The sequence below is a fragment of the Pteronotus mesoamericanus genome, unplaced genomic scaffold, assembly GCF_021234165.1.
Source record: "Pteronotus mesoamericanus isolate MK-2021 breed Mesoamerican mustached bat unplaced genomic scaffold, CSHL_Meso_final contig_22, whole genome shotgun sequence".
NCBI classification, from domain to species: domain Eukaryota; kingdom Metazoa; phylum Chordata; class Mammalia; order Chiroptera; family Mormoopidae; genus Pteronotus; species Pteronotus mesoamericanus.
The window spans coordinates 9,270,737-9,288,002 of record NW_026555090.1 but is presented as its reverse complement, the minus strand read 5'-3'; the positions used below and the strand labels follow the sequence as shown (position 1 = coordinate 9,288,002).

The window sequence follows — 17,266 nt, the reverse complement described above, 5'->3', positions numbered from 1 at the left end:
CGTGCGTGCTGGCAGTCCCAGAGGTCTCAGGGCGCTAGGGCCCAAACAGATGGGAAAGCTCTGCCCTGCCCTGGTTCGATGACTGTCCTCACAGGAACTTGCTCTGTCACGCTGGGTGGAGAGAGTGGGATGGCATCCCCAAGTCTGGATGTGGAGACCGCCTGGCCCGTGGGGGTTCGATGTGGGGTCGAGGAGGAATCCTTTTGCAGCAGAGCTACGCAGTGCGCTCTGCGTCCACACGCGCTTACCCACCTGCTCCTCACGGCCTCAGTCACACAGCTGGTAAGTGCTGTGGTCGTCACTGAGGTCACTCACCACCTGGTTCAGGCTCTCTGCCCCCTGGGCACTTCCCGGCCCCCTCGTGGTTGAGCAGGGCCAGGTGACTCTCCTGGCCAGAGACAGGAGCAGATGAGGTGGTGCCAGAGCCCACAGCGGCTCTCCCACCGGCCCGGGCTCTGAGTGAAGAGATGTCGTCGGAGGGCCTCGTTGACCTGCGAGGGGTTCACAGCTGGAGCAAGACCCCCAGGTCTGGGCGAGTCTAGGCTGCTCCCATTTGGGTGGCTGTGCAGGCAGTGCTGTCCTCCCTGTTCCGGCCCCTACGCAGTAGGGTCCCCGTGTGAGGCTGGGCGGGGCTGGATCGCCCCTCACGGAGAGACGTGCACATCACGCCACACGCGCACACCGGATGGAAGGAGGCCCACTCACGCGCAGCAGGGCCCGCTGGGCCTTGAGGCGACTCTGCCCCTAGGGAAGAGCTGCCGGGAGTAGGCCACCCACACTGGGCAATGACCTACAACCTGCCCAGGAAGTTGCGGTTGCCCCTCCAGGCGGGCAAGTGAATGAATGGGAGTCTCGGGCCTCAGGTCTAGGAAACAGCGCTGCGCCAGGCAGCACCACGCTCCTCCTGCGCCCGCCTCTGCCAGCAGCGGGGCCTGTCGTGCCCTCTCGAGAGCAGTCGCCCACAGTGCCTAGGAAACCCACAGGAGGCCGTCCCAGGCCACCCTGCCACGGGCCTGTTCCCTGCTTTTCCTCGGTGAAACCCTGGGCTTTGGATCCCGCCCTGTCACCAGCCTGAATTTTTTCCCGTGCCACAGAGGGCAAAGCAAGGCCAGCCGCCCGGTCTGCCTCCTGTACAGATCGGGGAGGGGCACGAGGCTGGGCCCTCTCCCCTCGAACTCCCTGATGCCCGCATGGGCCTGGGGTCCTCTGCAGGTCTGCCCTTTCTCACACGCGCACACACATGCGCACTGTGCGCACTCACACACTGGTTGTCAGAGCCAGTTTAGGAGCCAATAAAGGCATAGTTCTCCTGACTTCATAATCACACCTTTCTGTGAACCCTAAACAGCGCTTTCCAGACGGATCACCTCCCACCCCACCTACCTTACTCAACAGACATGATTCTGCTTCTAAAGATGGTTCAGCCCTGGCCGGTACCTCTGTTGGTGGGAGCATTGTCCCTACACCAAAAGGTTGCAGGTTCGATCCCTGGTTGGGGCGCATGCGGGGGGTAACAAATAGATCTCCCTTTCTCTGAAGTCAATAAACATATCATTGGGTGAGGATTTCAAAAAAAGGAAAAAAGATGTTTCAGCCCTGGAAATTGGGTTTACTATCACTGAAGAAATGAAAAGAATGTGCTTCTAGGCCTGCAGGGAGCTCCCACAGAGGACAGCGCTGAGCGATGCCTGCGGGCACCAGCGGCAGTGGTGGCGGCGAGCCAGGCGGTGACGGGCAGGTGTGGCTACACATTGAGACATGTGACACAGCCCTGGGCACTCCTTCCTCCCTGCCTGGACAACGTGTCCTTGACTGTTCACTTAGTTCCTGCAGGGACACGTGACTTCCGTAGCAGGCCACATAGTCAAGGTTACAAAGTGCTTATTTGGCCTCAGCCCCCCCATCCCAGCTCACTTCTGGGTGGGTGGCATCTGAGGGGAGCCACGGGCAGTGACCGCCAGAGGAACCTTGGGCTAGCACCCAAATGACCAAGGCAGGAGCCAAAAGGGCCACACTGAGCCTGACCTACCAGTCGGCTCCGGGGCTGCCACACAATCTGCTTTTGTTGAAACAACGTGCACCAGGAGTTCAGAGCTTGAGGGGATTTATTGAGAGCAGCTTTCATGTATCAAAAGGGTGCTGAGCTTTCCTCCATCGCCGGCAGGTGTCCCAGCTGGTGGTCCCTTTATTGCCACTACTTGGTAGGCCAGGCTGCAACAACCACGATAGCCACGAGCAGCAATAAAATCACCATTATCATCCCTGAAAAAGAGAAACACACAAGCCCGTTGAGTGATTCATACTGGACGAGCATCACACATCCCTCTCGCACCCTAAGAGAGAACGGGATGCCGCTCTCTGGGAGGTCTGTTCCCTTGGGGCCTTTGGTTTGTGCTTCCACGGGTGACAGGTGTCAGCAGCCCCAGGGCTGGCTGGTGGGTGCAGAAAGGGGCCCCAGGGATGCCGGTGCCTCGGTACCCGCCACCTTGAGAGCGAGCCAGCGAAGTGCCAGAGCCCCTGGCGGCAGGCCGGGGGGCCGGGTGTGGCCTCCCCTCGCAGCACCAGGGCGAGGGGGTGCGTGCTCAGCCCCCAGATCTAGCTTCTGTGTGCAGCCTGGCCGTCTTGTCCGTCTGCGCTGATGTGACACAGATAAAGCAAAGGGCTTTTGAGGTGACAGAGAAATTCATTCTAGAATCCAGGACCTCCACTACCCACAGGGCTTTGCCTTTTCTTCTTGAGGCCAAGATGCTTACATAATCAACCTGTAAAAATATCCAAGAGAGGGACTTCTTCTTCATATATAACTTTTTATGTTAGTACTTCTCTCTGTTTTATTTCCTAACATGTTTGGCGGGGGAAGACAAAGGAGTGCATCGGCCCTCCCAGCCGGTCTGCTCCCTGTGCTCAGCTCTGCCCGCCACGCCCCCGCCTCCCCAGCTCAGGCCGCTGGACTTGGGGTTGCCCGTTCCCGCGAAGCTGATGGAGACCCTGGAGAACGCGGCCCCTTCACTCACTGAGCTCAGTGTCCTCCACACTTACCCAGCGTGTAAAGAGCGCTTAGCACAGCCGGCAGACACCAGAGACAGTGTGTGGCAACCACAAAGGAAGCGCTCAACACACCTCTGCTTGCGGACGGATCCCTGGGCTACCGAGGCCCCAGGAGGGAAGTGAGGGGCAAATGAGCTCGAGCACCTGAAAATGCTCTCTAAAGGGACGGTGGGGGTCAAACCCACAGGACCCTGGTGGTTTGGCCCCCAGGGCTGCCCACCTCAGACTGAGGAGCTGTTTCTGGAAAGGTCGGGGTCCTGAGAGTTCAGCGGCTTGCTTTCTTAGAGGAAGCCATGAACACAGTATTGGTCTTATTAGCTATATAACCACTGGTCACATTTGGCTACTTAAGTTTCAGTTAATTAAAAGGAAATAAAGTGAAAAATTCCGTGTCTCAGTTGCACTAACCCTACCTCAAGGGCGTAAGAGCCGCAAGCGGCCAGTGGCTCCCACACCACACAGGGACAATAAAGAACACTTCCATCATCACACAAAGTTCTTTTGGACAGAACTGACAGGGTAAGCTGACAGAGTATGGAGATTTGATTATTTCATTTACTGCTGCAGCCCCGGCTTCTCTGACAGTGCCTGGCATGGAGGCTCCATACACATTTGTTGAATAAATGAATGAATGGCTGCTCAATGTCTTTTCAACACTCACTCTACACTTGGATAGTTTCCCACACTGGGAATTCTGTTTTTTCCCTCTTGTTGAGTCAGTTTTGTTAAATTATATTTTTCTGGGAAATTGCCCATTTTTTTTTCCTGAGTATTCTGAAGTATTGGCATAAAACTTCATTATTTTCTTATGATGGAAACACTGCTGTATCTATGTCCTTGTCATTTCTAACCATGCATTTGTGCACTCTTATTTTTTTCTTGACCAGTCTTGCCACAAGTGTGCCTTTTTTTAATTAATCTTTTCCAAGAACAAGTTTGACTTTGTTGATCATCTCTCATTTATTTTCTGTCTTATTAATTTCTGCATTTATTTTCCTCAATCCCACTATTCAGACTTTCTCTGGGTTTATTTTGTTGTTCGTTCTCTAAGTTTTTGAATTGAAAATTAACTCCTTCATTTTCCATCTTCCTTCTAAATACTACCCCTCTAAACCTACAATTTTGATATGAAATAAGCATTGTTAAGATTCAAAATTCTAAATATTAAAAGAGTTTCAACAATGTCTCCTTTGGCCCAATAGTTATTTAAAAGTGTGTTTTAAAATTTCCAATTATATTGAAATATACTAATCAAAATATGTATTTTTTAAATTCTGCGATACTAATAGATGTACTATATTTTGATGTGAAAATATCTGTGATTTCTATTGGTGACAAAGACCTAAGAAAGTCTCCTAACACTACTGTTGCCTGTTAATTCCCTTCTTAATTGAGGAAAATGCTAAATCTCAATTAGAGGTTAGTGAAAATAAGAATGCAATTAGCTTTCTCCTCTGGTTCACAGACTTCCTGAATTCCAGTCACAGACCCCCGGGGTTCACTGTGGTTCAGGTAGCGCAAATTTCAAACCCAAGGCACGTAAGCACGGCACATCCATGGTTTCAAATGCTGAGGGGTGAGTGACTTAGCATACGGCAAGCTTCCCTGTCATCTCCCATGACAAGGGGAGCATTTTCCCTAATACACCCCCTTTCTCTGATTATCCAGTCTTTTCATGGTACTCACTCTGGGAAATTAAGACGACTCCTTCCCCCCGCCCCAGTCCCATCTTCAGGTGGACATAGACCCAAGTCTCTCTATCAGGCCTCAGCAAGCTGTGGCCCATGGGCCAAACCTGGCTTATGGTCTGTCTCTGGACAACTTACAAGCTAAGAATGGTTTACGTATATTTAAAAGGTTGTTGGAAAAGAGAGAGAGGATGTCACACTGCCTGTGGTCGGCAAAGCCTGGCCTCTTTACTGCCCGGCCTTCGCAGAACTGTGCCAACCCTGCTCTGCGTCCCTGGCTGATGACGACCCAGCTGCAGCATCGGCTCATTCACGTCGGTTCTGGTTTCCAGCTCGGTCTCCATGTATTTCATCTGGGGAGTTCCCTTCTTCCCTGTAAATTCAGCTAGGCTCTAACATTTTAGGGGGTGTTGTCATATTTTATCTAGCATTTCAAAATGCTTGTAGCGAGGTGGCGGGGGGTGTGTTTGAATATTGTCTCCATCCATCTTCTTGCCAGAACAAGAAGAACAAATCTTTTCATTCATTTCTGTCTCTAGAAACGTCTTTAGCTTGATCAAAAGCTCCACCTGGGCAGGAATCCCACTACTTCTCGACTGGGGTGAAAGGTTTATATTGCACAATAGGAAGAAATAACGGAAATGGGGGGCGCAGACAGGCGACGGTGGAGCGCTGGGGCAGCGGCCGGCCCTTCGAGCCCAGGCTTGCCCTCAGGAGGCGGGGCCGAGCTCCGAGGAAAGGAGACGGGGATGAGTGGTGTTTCGGGAAGAAGTACTGTCACCTGCTCGGCCAGGATCAGAGCTGGACACCCGAGGAAGAGAAGCTACTTGGACAGCCAGCGTTCTGGGCTGAGGCAGCTGTCATGGCCCAAAGGAGAGGCCGATACAAGAGACCTGGAGTTTTCAAGTCAGAGCGGTTATGAGAGTAGCAGACCAAGCGATGAGAACAAAGAAATCAAGAGCAATAACTGGTTGGGAAGAAGACCCCACATCCGGTTTTAAACACGCGAAGCCTGCAGTCCGAGGGAAGAAGCCTCAGGGCATCTTGGGCCACTGCAGTGGATGGACCTGCCGCTCATTTTACCCAATCCAGTCTCCACAGTTTAGCTGGAAATGGAAATCGGGTCAGGCCATGTCCTGACTTACAACTCTCCGATGGCTTAAACCGAAATCCAAACCCTTCACGGTGGCTTAGGCCCTGTGCAGTCCTGCTCGGCCGCCCGAAGCCGTACCCGTCCCTGGGCTCTGGCCGTCCTGGCCTCCGGTCCCCCCCCGCCTCGCTGCGCTCCTTCCTACCTCCCGGCCTTTCCCGAGGCCATCCCTTCCCTGCAGGCAGTGCCGCCCGCCCTTGGCCCCCGCGAATCCCTAGCCGCCCTCCAGCACACAGCATCTGCGTCATTTCCTCAGGGACCTCCGTCGAGACCCCCAGGGGACCGTGCTTTTGTCCCTTCCTAAATCCTAAGTTAGGCCCTCAGTTGCTTTCTGTCTTCACCAGCGGCACGGCGCCCGGGGCTGGGACTGTGCCTGTCTAGCCCAAAGCCGCAGCCCCAGGCCGGGCGCCTGGCTCACAGAAGAGGCACAGCACCTTTTTTTTCACGTAAGTAAATACACACATTGAGTATCTCGAAGGCACAAGAAGAGCCATTAAAAAAGACACAGAAGCAATAGTCAGTAGCAAAGCAGAAGCTGAGAAAATGTGTCAAGGAGGCCAAGAAAGAGTCAAGTCAAAAACTGGTCAGTACTGGTCTACAAACACTCCAGAGTCAGCAGGGGGACAGAGGGGAAAGGTCAGCGGTCCGGGCTTCCCAGGCCCGCCACAGCACCGCACCTAGCGGGGCGGGCAGGGCTCCTGGAACTGTTCATACAGCGGCTTCGCCTCAGGCTGCTAATTACTCTATCGCAGAAACTGTGAATGACACACGTGTGCCACAGTGAAGGTGTGACAGGGTACACAGTGCCTGTGAAAAATGAAAATGCACTTCAGCGACTGACAGCAGAGATAGTGTCCCTTGATAAAATGTGATAAAGTGGGTTCTTGTCCCAGGATGAAGAGGGGGACTTTGAGAGCAATGGCAAATAAGACTTCTACATTTTAAACCCTTTCAGAACAAACGGGGGTCCTTTGGGTGGGGGATTTTCAATAGGTTTAAGTAAACTGGTGTGCACTGAGGGTCAACTGAGGAAGTCATTTTAAGATGGCAAGTGACAGTGATAAACAAAAGCCAGTTGCAGCCTGGATTCTTTTGGATTCTTTTGGACAAAGAATAGGTGTTTACATACCTTATCACTGCAATCCTTTGTCCTTGAGAAGTGTGGCTCTCTCGGAATGCGGCCACAGCCTGGACACCTTCCTGAACGGAGGCTCGCTCCAGACAGGGTGCTTCAGAGGGAGTAACCGAGGGCCTCCTGGGGGCGGGGGGCCTCCCTGCGCCTGGGGAGCATCCGCACCCGCCAGGCCCTGCACGGGCTGCCGGGGCGACCCGTGCACCCCTCGCTGAGTTCTCAGCGGCAGAGGACTCACCTCTGCTGTAGAGATGAGGGAGCTACGGTTCTGGAAGGCTCTCTCCTCCTTCAGGCCCCACAGCTGGTGAGAGTGAGAGCTAGGACTGGAATCCAGGTGGGACTGAACTCGAGGCCAAGCTCTTCCCCTTTCTCTGCGTGGGGCGGGGGCGGGGCTTGCTGTGTGTGGGGAGGGGTGCCGGGGGGGGGCACTCTGACTCCCCACAGTGGGGGTTTATCAGGGAGAGCGCCCAGACTTCTGTGGGCTGCAGTACTGGTATAAAGTTTCTTTTCTTCCCGGCTCCACACCCACCCCCACCCCCGCCCCGCTCAGTGCTTCTCTTTTTTTTTTCCTCTTCCCGTCCTTCTTATAACTTTTTATGGTGAAAAAATTGAAACAAATACAAACATAGACGAGGATAATGAGCTGTGATTAACTCATCATTGAGCTTTAGCAGAGACCGAGCCATGGCCAATCTGACAGACACCCTCCCACCTGCTCCGCGCCCCCAATGTATCAGGAAGCAAATCCCAGGTATATTTCATTAATAATCACTGCAGTATCATTAAAAGGGAAGGCATTATTAAAAAAGAAAACACCATACCATCGCCGCCGCCGCCGCCACCTCCACCACAGTCAGAAGGTTGACTATTATTTCTTAGAGGCAGAGGCAGGGAAGAGTCTCCAGCACCTCAGGGGTGGGGAGTGGTTCCAGCGAGGGAATGCAGGGGGTCCCCCTGTGCACGATGTGGCGGGGGGGGGGGGGGGAGCGGTGGCCACAAGAAGACCGCGAAGAGTGTTCCGTCACATGTGAAAGAGAGAATTTCTCTCTTTTGCCTCAGAGTGGCCCTTAAACCTCAGGGGGTCTAGTCATCCATCCCCTAGCTAAGGAAAAATTTGACATTTCGGAACGAGGAAAGACAGTTGGACTTCTGGGAACCTGCCTGCTTCTTAAACAACGAACGCGCTTTGCCCCCAAGCCCAGCACAGGAGCAGCGGGGGGGGGGCTCCAGCCTGCGGGAGGGCTCCCGCCGCGCTCCCTCGCCCTGCGCACGGTCCCGCGGGTCCCCGGCGGGGCCGCCGTTCCTCCCAATACCCAGGGCCCGTCAGGGCGGGCACGGGCTGCCAGAGTTAGAGGAGTGGAAAAACATGCCCACTTCCTTTGGTCAGTTCACCAGATGAGTATTACTCAACCACTTACAATATTTACAAGTCCAGCTCATAGCAATTCGAAAAAGATGTGAGAAAACAAACCCCTTTTCAAACTGGGAAAGGATATGAAACACAGTCTCTCAGGAACAGTGTCGCGTTTTCTGAAGATTGTTCATCTGGATTAATGGTCCATATTTTTTCCAGTGAAACACTGGAAACCTGCAAATGATGGGGGCTGTGCTGCCAACACCTCTGTGGCGGCTGAGCGTAGGTAACAGCTCAGGACTCTCCCGGGCGGAGGAGGAGGAAGGGATGGGGCCTGGCTTTTCCTGTGAGGGCTGACTTCGGCCTGGGCCACTTCCCCCTTCGGCTGTGGGAAGTGCAGGAAATAAGGAAGGTGGGAAAGGAGGGGCGGGGGAGGGGCGAGGGGGTGGGAGGTAAGGGATATGTTTATCTGGAAGTCTTTTTATCTGTTTGTTTGTTTTCTTAAATCACAAGGAAAACCGTACTGGTTACCTGTTGTTGGTTGTTTTGAAACAAAATATATATTCTCTTATTGTCTGCCTGGTTCTTCACATTGGGAAAGTCATGGCCAACAAACTACTCTCACATAGCTCATAACCTCTAAAGATCCATGAGGGACATTTATGAAAGGATCTGGCAGCACCCCCCACCCCCGCCCAAGCGGTGCCTGTCAATAAGTGACATTTGCTTATGTATTAACCAGTTAGTTCTCGCTGATCCAACAGATGTTTCGCAGCAGACTCCTGAGTTAAGGTGGGAATAAGCAGGACAGAAGACAAGACTGAATATTTGTTTTCAAAAGTTCATGTAAATGTTCCCTTTAATCCCATTACCGAGCACAGAAGCTAAGAAAAGAGTAGACAAGGTGCAGAGAAGGTGAAGATATTTACATTTTGATTATCGGATTGAACTGCGGTTACCCGTGAGATCACCCCGTGGCCTAGACTGACGGGCCGTCCGGAGCTGCCCGCCTCGCCGCCGGCCCAGGCCCACACGCTTCCGCCTTCCTCAGCCGCCTGCAAGCTCAGCGCCCTGGGGAAACCTCCACGGGGCCTGGTTTGCCCTGACACAGGTGGGGCAACAGGCACCTAGTGTCCCTGCCGGATCTAGTCCACACCCAGCTCCAAGGGTGCTGTCATTGAACGCTGTGTTCTTACCCGGCCCAGGCCCCTCCCTGCGGCCTTCCCGCCTCTGCTCCTGGGTCAGCCGTCAGCCTCCCTGCCCCTCCACGGCTGCCCCATCTCCTCAGCGTCCTTCCAGCCTCCCCAGGGCTAAGGGGTGGAACTCAGTGGCTCAGGTGCCACTTCCTCGGGGAAGCTGCTCAGCCCCTGACCGAGCCCGGCTCCCCGGAAACAAAGAAGCCCGATGGCCAGGCTCCTGCTCCTCAAGCACTGCCTTCTGCCTGCCCATTCCCACTCTACTTATCCCTGTTTCTTTCCTCGCATCACAGGCTCTCCGTGCACAGGGCTCATGTGATGGGATGCGGTGGAAGGGGGCGGTTTTGGGAGTCAGGGAGGTGGGACTGCAGACCCGTCACTGTCCAGCCTACGAGTCACTGGGGAAGTTCCCTAACTCTGAATTCCACCATCTGGAAAATCAGCCTGAGAGCACTGATTTCGTAGGCTTGTTGTGAGGGTTCAATAAGGTGAAGTTCATGAAACTTCCAGAACTTCCATAACTGGCACTCCATGAACGGGAGCGATGGTGACAATCATACTCCCGCGGGTACCCCTGCTGACCAAGAACAGGGCCTTGTGCACGGCAGACGCTCCGCTCGCGGCCTGTGAGGGAGCCGGTCTCCCGGTTTCATAACAGAAATAAAATGTCATTCATTCCAAAAGAGAAGGAAGAGGAGTGAAAACAGGAACACTGGGGTGGCATTTGGTTTCGGAACAGAGAGCCCCATTCTCGCCGGGGCCCGCAGTAAGGACGGGCGTCCAGGAAAGGTTGGAAGTTCAGGGTGGAATATCTGGCAGCTGTGCTGGGTGAGACGCTGGCTGCAGTGAGCGGCGCGCAGAGCACAGCCAAGTGGACGCCAGGTGAGAGAAGCTGTGAGAAACCGCCCTGTGAAAGGCCTTTGAGGAAGGGAAGGTCAGGGCAGGGGCACGCGCTGAGGACGGGCTGGGGTCGCAGGCGCGAGAAGAGGTTAAGGCAAGGCCCGGGGGGCCTGGAAGATCTGCAGGAAGCCCGAGGCAGCTCTGAAGTCTGCCGCCTTGCAACCTGCTCAGCTCCGTGTGAGGACGGGCAGAGAGGGACTCGGGGCTGGGAGACGGGCCCTTTAGCTCTTGTGGCACCAAATCATGATGATAGCGATGACACAGATAGCAAGAGCAGAAGTGAAAATAAAGAGCAGCTACTGTTATGCTTGCGGTAAGGCGTATACGCGCACAGCGTTCACGGTGCTTAAATTCCTTATTATTCTTGCCATACGACAAATGAACGCAGGACAAAAACCTCCCCCAATTCGTAGGTGAGAAGGTCAGGGCTCAGCGGTCAGTCGGGCCACGCTGCCCTCGAGAGGGCCCCACGGGAGGCCGACAGCAGGGTTGCCGGCTTTGGGCACGTGGCCACCCTCTCTGGGAGGGAGTATTGCAGAGCTGGGAGCAACGCCGGGGGCAGCCAGGGCTCAGGATGGCAGGGGGCCACCTGGGAGCCCAGCCGGATGGAGGGGGACGCCCATGGCGACTCCTCCAAGAAATACATCAGACAGCGGAGAGCTGGGCTAGGACCTGCCTGTGTTCTGGTTCTGAGTGAAAACAAGGAAAACTGGAATTAAACACATCCTCACTTCTCATCGGGTGTATGTCACACTGACCGGATGTGCTTGTGACTGTGTGTGCGTCTGTGCCTTTCAAAGAGACTACGGTTCAGACTACCGCCTGGGGAAGAGGCAGGACTGGGGGCTCCGGCCGGGCCCCCAAGCCTGAGAGAGGGAGTTCCCCAGCACCTCTGCACCAGCTCCCGAGGGCTTGGCGAGGGGGAAACACGTTTCCCAAGGCTGCGGTGGCGGAGGCCGGGGGGGGGGGTCACGCGGCCATGTGTCACAGCCAAGGGCCTGGCACGTGGCCAGCGCCGACTGAACACGGCTCCGTTCCGAAAAGTACAAGCTTCCTGAAGGTAGAAACCGTGGTCTCCTCTGAGGTGACTCTCAAGTGGCAGGCGCCCCACGTGTCTCGAGGCTGGATTTGTGCTGAGGTGACACGAGGAGGACAGAGGCACCTTCCTTACTCTGGCACCTCAGCCCTGTCATCCGATGGCTGGGCCCCATCTGGGGAGAAGCCGCCTTCCCCGTCCCTGGGCCGGGGCCCCATTTCAACGCGGACAAGAGGCAATGCTCTGCATAAATGGAAAAACTTGCAAAGAATCAACACGAGAATGGTGTAGATAGAGACATCTGGGGGCCAGAGAGCGTGAAACATTCTCAGCAGGAAGCAGGAATCAGGAAAGGTGACCTGAGAGGAGTGGGGGCTGGGAAGACAAAAGAAAGGACTTGCCTAGAAACAGGAAATTAAAAGGAATTAAGACTGCACAAGATGGGCAGAGGAGCTGGGTGGCAGTTCCCCGGGTCCAGGCGTCAGGTGGCTGGGTCACAGCCACGAGGGTGGCGAGGCAAATACCCAGTCAACAGAGCCACCCCCCGAGAGCTGGTCTCACTAGCCCAGGGAGAGTCGGGTAGCCACGCAGGGGTCAGGCTTGTTTGTCAGGCTGTCCCGATGGGCAGCTGACCAAGGGTGCCGTGCAGGGTACGGTTTGCCCGAGAGGGTTTGACTGACCCACACCAAAACCGACCTCCACAAATGCTCACAGGGTGCCCGCTGCGGGTCATGTCCAGTGGGAGCCAAGACACACGCTGGCCCGTCAAGGGGCTCCTAGTCTCATAACAGAGGCAGAAAAATCAGCCCACTTGGCTCCCCAACACAAATGCGAAAAGCTCTGCAGGCGCTACCTTCCTCAGGGGGAGTCTGCAAAAGCTCGGCCGTTATTGCTGCGTCCTGCACAGAGAGTGCTGACTAGTTTCTAGGCCCCATCCCTGTTCTGAAAGTGTTACTCATTTCCCTTCCCTGAAGTAAGTGCAGCCTGGCCATCGCCACAATTCAACAGCAGAATTCAATTGTAAATGGATAATCCTTCGTATCAGCAATCAAAAGCAGCTGATGATGAGTTGTCAAGTCAATAATTTAATGCCAATTCTCTGAAGCTATCAATATTTGCTAAGAAATATCCCCTTGTTGTGCCGCGTGTTACCCCCGGGAACGCAAATCTGTCTGGAGGCTGGCAGGAATTCAAGTGTCTTTGAAAAGACAGTCAGGAACTCTGCTATGGATATCTTGTTTTGACAATTCCCTCTTGACTGAGTGTCAAAAGATTTCTGGATGGCTCCAGTCAGGCTGTGGATTCACCATTACGGCCCCTTCATCTGTTCAGACCGGGAAACATCACCTGGCATCAATTAGGGGAGCGGGGCAAGGCGGCAGGAGGGCGCTGCCACCGAAGTTCTCACTCAGGTAAGAAAGGCGGGGCAGAGAGGGGTGGTGCTGATGGAGGGCCTTTCCAATACGCCAAATATTTATCCATCTCCTTTTTTTTTTTTTTTTTTTAAAGTGAATCGTTTGACCACGATGCAAAAAGCTACTGGGCGGTATGTCTGAACTGAGTCTCAGAGTTCCAAACCTCAGAAAAGCATATTATTTGTGGGGGTGGGAGGGTGCAGTCTTGTCCTTTCCACTCGCCCTGCCTCTGTGCACACGCTGATGGGTCACGTGGTGGAGTCCAAGTGAGGCGGACCACGCTCTCTTCCCCAGGAATTTTGGCTCGTGGATGAGCAGTGTTGGGGCTCGGTCACAGTAGGTGTGACACTCCAGGCGGGGGGAGGTCCACAAACTCAGGCCAGAAGGTCACAGGACGCGCCTTTGTTCTTACTCTTCCTGAGACATGGCTGGCCCAATCACCCCTTAGATTCTGGCAAGTAACCCAACATCATTCAAATAAATCACACGTTCTTTAACCTAAATGAGCCAGAGTCATTTCCTCTTACTTGTAACCAAGGCCTTTCCGTAAAGACACCATCAGCACAAGTAACTATTTGTCTCTCATTATTTGGAAAACTATGAGTTACATGAGAACAATTTCCCTTTACTGATTTAACGATGGAAGGACAGTCAAAGGCAGTGCTTCTCTGGGCGTATGGCCTTGTGTTGTGCCCAGCGCCCAGCTGCGAATGGGCCAAGGTCCCCGTTGAGCACCTATCACCATGAAGAGGCCTTCTCAGAGGCCAAGCTCTCCTCTTTCACAGCCACACACCCCATCACTGCACAGTTCTCTGGGTAATGCTGTGCGCGCCTTGAAGAGCCCAAGGGAACCGGAGATGCGCTCAGTGCCGGGGCGAGCGGTATTCGGAGCGAAGTCCAGGGCAGGAGAGTCCCCTCTTTGCAAACAAAGCTAACAGGACCTCCCCGCTTGGGGCTCCCTCTTCCCTCAGGGCACATGATGTCGGACCAACTGGGTGTCTGGGTTAAGCAGGTCCCAGGCGGATGCACTCCATTCCTGCCTCCGCAGTGCTCTCCGTAAGAGCCACGCCTGCCACCGTTAGGGGCGCTGGGCCCTTCATAGACATGGCTATATTTTGCTGTGTATAACGTACATCCACATTTTTGGACCAAATTTTCAGGACAAAAATGCTTTGTTTTAATTTTTTAATTCAATTTTTTGTTATTTATATTTAGAAACAAAACTGATTATCATATTCCAGGGTATTATTTTGCATACAGATATCATTATTGCTTTCTAGAGCTACATTTGTAATGCATAAATATAAATAAAAGAATTTAAAACTTTTAAATAGATACAGAATTAGTACTACCCATGTATAATGCAAATCCTTATTTTTCCCTCAAAAGTTTAGGCAAAAAAATGCACATTATACATGGCAAAATACAGTATATACATTTACACAGTGAGCTGGTCAATAAATGCTTAATCAACAAAAAAAAAGGAGAACGCCCCCACTCCTGGTGTGGTTAGGGAAGCAAACACAACATTGATACCCTCCGGATTGACACCTCTGCTGGCTTTTGTATCTGAGAAATAATTGTCCGAGTCCGTACAGGGTTCCTGGCACTGTTCTAGGGGCGGGGGACACAGCAATAGACAAAACAGCCAGGAACCCCTGCCCTCAGCCTCACTGAGTTGCTATTCACGTTTGTGCGTGTGTGCCTGCGTGTGCGTGCGTGCGTGTGTGTGTGTGTGTGTGTTGAGGGGTGCAGTGGGTGAAGACAGACAAAAACCAAAATAAGTAAACTGAGTAATGGGCTAGAAGGCCGTAAGTGCTCAAAAGAAAAATACAGCTTATCTCTTCCTACGAGAAGGCTAGGTGGTCGCTCACAGGCACTCACCCCTTCCCTGGGGTTCGGGCGACGTGCGGGAGGCGGGGGTGCTAACACTTTCCAGAGACGGGCCGCCCCACAGTGGGACTTGGAAACACAGCGCGGGTGAGATTAGGGTGCCTTCCTGCGTGGCACCAGGAAACTGCCATCCCCGAATGTTAATAATATGTAAGCTTAGAAATAACACATTACGAGAGTTTGTTGGAATGAAGGGTGATGTAATGACAACTGGAAACAGAAAAGGGACTTATTATGGAGTGTAGAAAAGGAGGGCTGGAGAGGAAGAACTTGTCAGTGGGTGCCCGTCCCTCTCCAGGGCAGGGGCGCCCCGGCTGGGGAACTCTGTGCCTGCCTGGCCCGTGGGGACGGGCGGTCTCCTGCGAAGAAGCGGCCCACTGCCGCTGCCCCGTGCCCAAGCGGGAAGCGTGCGCCTTACACTGAGGGCTGCCGCCGGCGCTGGGGCCGTTTCCCTCTGTAACAGCTCTGGCTGAGAGTCGCCACGTGCTGGCCGCCAGCTGGTTGCTGAAGTCAAACGGGAGCCAGGTTGTGGTGGGAGAAGCAGGGTGGAATAATAGACGCAAGATGTCACCAGAAGTTTGCAAGAGCCCTGGTAAGTGCATTTCAGGTAAAGTGGGGACTGTGAGCACCCCTTCTGGTACTTGTGGTGGAGAGCCACTCTGTCATCGTGGAGGCCATCTCTGCCCCCACCTCATCTCAGCATTCCTTCGGCCTCCAAGGTGACATGGATTATATATAAGCGAGAGCCACAGCGGGGAGGGCAGAAGAAAGATGGCTGTTAAGAGCTGTGGGAGAAAAGAAAAATAAGTGCCGGAGAGAGCGGCCAGACGTGGTCCTTTCACTTTAAGAGCCGAGTCTTTTCCCAAATAACCAGAACATATGTCATGATCACTCAGTTTGGCTGTGAAGCCTGTCCTCATTGTGCAGGCAGAAAAATCAGCTCCACTGTGTTCAAAAGGTCACTCCTGCTTTCAAGTGGTCACCGTTAAGCAACTGTAAGCTCTCTGTCCCAGCACCTTCCCGCACTGTGTGCACCACTCCCCAACGGAACGGGGAAACGGCAGAGGACGGGAACCTCCCGCGTGTGCGCGAACACAAGGTTACCCGCTTTGGGAGGCCTTCCAGCATAACAACTAAGGTTGCGACATGGGCCGGGAAGCCGGGGGCTTGCGTCCAAATCACGGCACTGTCGTTTGGGAGGGGAGTCCCTCCCCGAGCCGGGAATCAGGCAACACTGCTAGCCCTTAGCCCCGAGAGTTGTCATGGAGAAGAAAGGAGGTGAAAGCTTAGTGCCAAGTACACGGCCTGGCACATGGTGTGTTCTCAGTGGACATGAGCTGCTATTACTACCTACTGGAAACTGTTCTTGCTACAAACGGGGCGTTCAAGGTCACGAATGTTTGGACAGAAGAGACGCTGACCTGCCCGGCTCTGTGACACCTCAGCCGCCCGCCTTCCCCGCTCCACAGCACGGAACGCACACGTGAGAAGGGGGAGCCTCGGAGGAGAGGCCGGCTAGCCTCCTGCCCTCTGCCGTGACCAGCGCCAGTGCGACCTCGCTGGCTGCCACACGCCCCTGAAAATCGCCTCTGCCTCACTCTCAAAGACTCCGCCGTGAAAAAAGATTTTGAAATTTAAGCTCATGCAAATTCTTCCAACAACCTGTATGCCTTCATGTATAAAAATACCTAAAGGCAAGAGCATGGGATTCATGCCTGCCTGTCAGGAGGGGGCGCGCCTTCTCCGAGTACGCCCGTGGCCTGCCCCTCTTTGGGCCTTGGAACGCTGGTTCAATGACACCACTGCAGTGGGAAGGGGGGCGCTTGGGGGCAGGGACAGCGTGAAAACTACTGGGCTCGTTGGTCTGCCACTGGGCTTTCACTAGCAGCAGGAAGAGAGGCATCAGGGCTGGGTGCCCCACGGGCAGCGCCAGGGTTGGCAGGGTGAGAACAGAAAAGAGGCTTGGAAACCGCTCTGCAATGGGTCATGGAAAAGGGTCTCCTACCCGAAGGAGCACCAGGCTTGCAGCTGGATCTAGGAAATACGCAGGCGCCACAGGGACATTCAGGCTGCGGAGCTCTGACACCCAAGGCACGGTGACACTACAGCAAAGGGAAGGAGTCTCCCCCTGTACTGCGGGGAGTGCTGCAACGATGACACCCCCACTCAGTGCGATTCTCAGACGCTTTCGCCACCCCTGAAGACCTCCTCCTGTGGCGTATTATCCGAGGGGCCACCAGGCCACTCAGTGGCACTGAGTGTGGGGCCAGCCCACAGTGCAGCAGCACGTGGCGGGCGTGCCTGAGCGGAGCCACCAACTCCCTCCGGCACCCTGAAGCTTTCGTGATGTCACCAACGAACCCCCTGGGAAAAAAACGGACAAAGTCCCTGGCTATACATTCCAGACCATGACTGGCCTGAAAACCGCTGAGCCAGACTTCCCCTGGCAAGAAG

The 17,266-nt window shown here is 54.2% G+C and overlaps 1 protein-coding gene across 1 annotated transcript in view; it reads right to left on the bottom strand.

Moving 5' to 3' along the window:
* Nucleotides 1-2,075: 2,075 nt before the first annotated feature.
* The window catches only part of STX8 (syntaxin 8), a 242,399-nt gene continuing 227,208 nt past the window's right edge, over nucleotides 2,076-17,266 (bottom strand). The window contains exon 8 of the mRNA XM_054571252.1: nucleotides 2,076-2,262. Coding sequence (XP_054427227.1) covers nucleotides 2,195-2,262 — 68 coding nt within the window. The 3' untranslated portion in view covers nucleotides 2,076-2,194. The remainder of the gene's footprint in view (nucleotides 2,263-17,266) is intronic.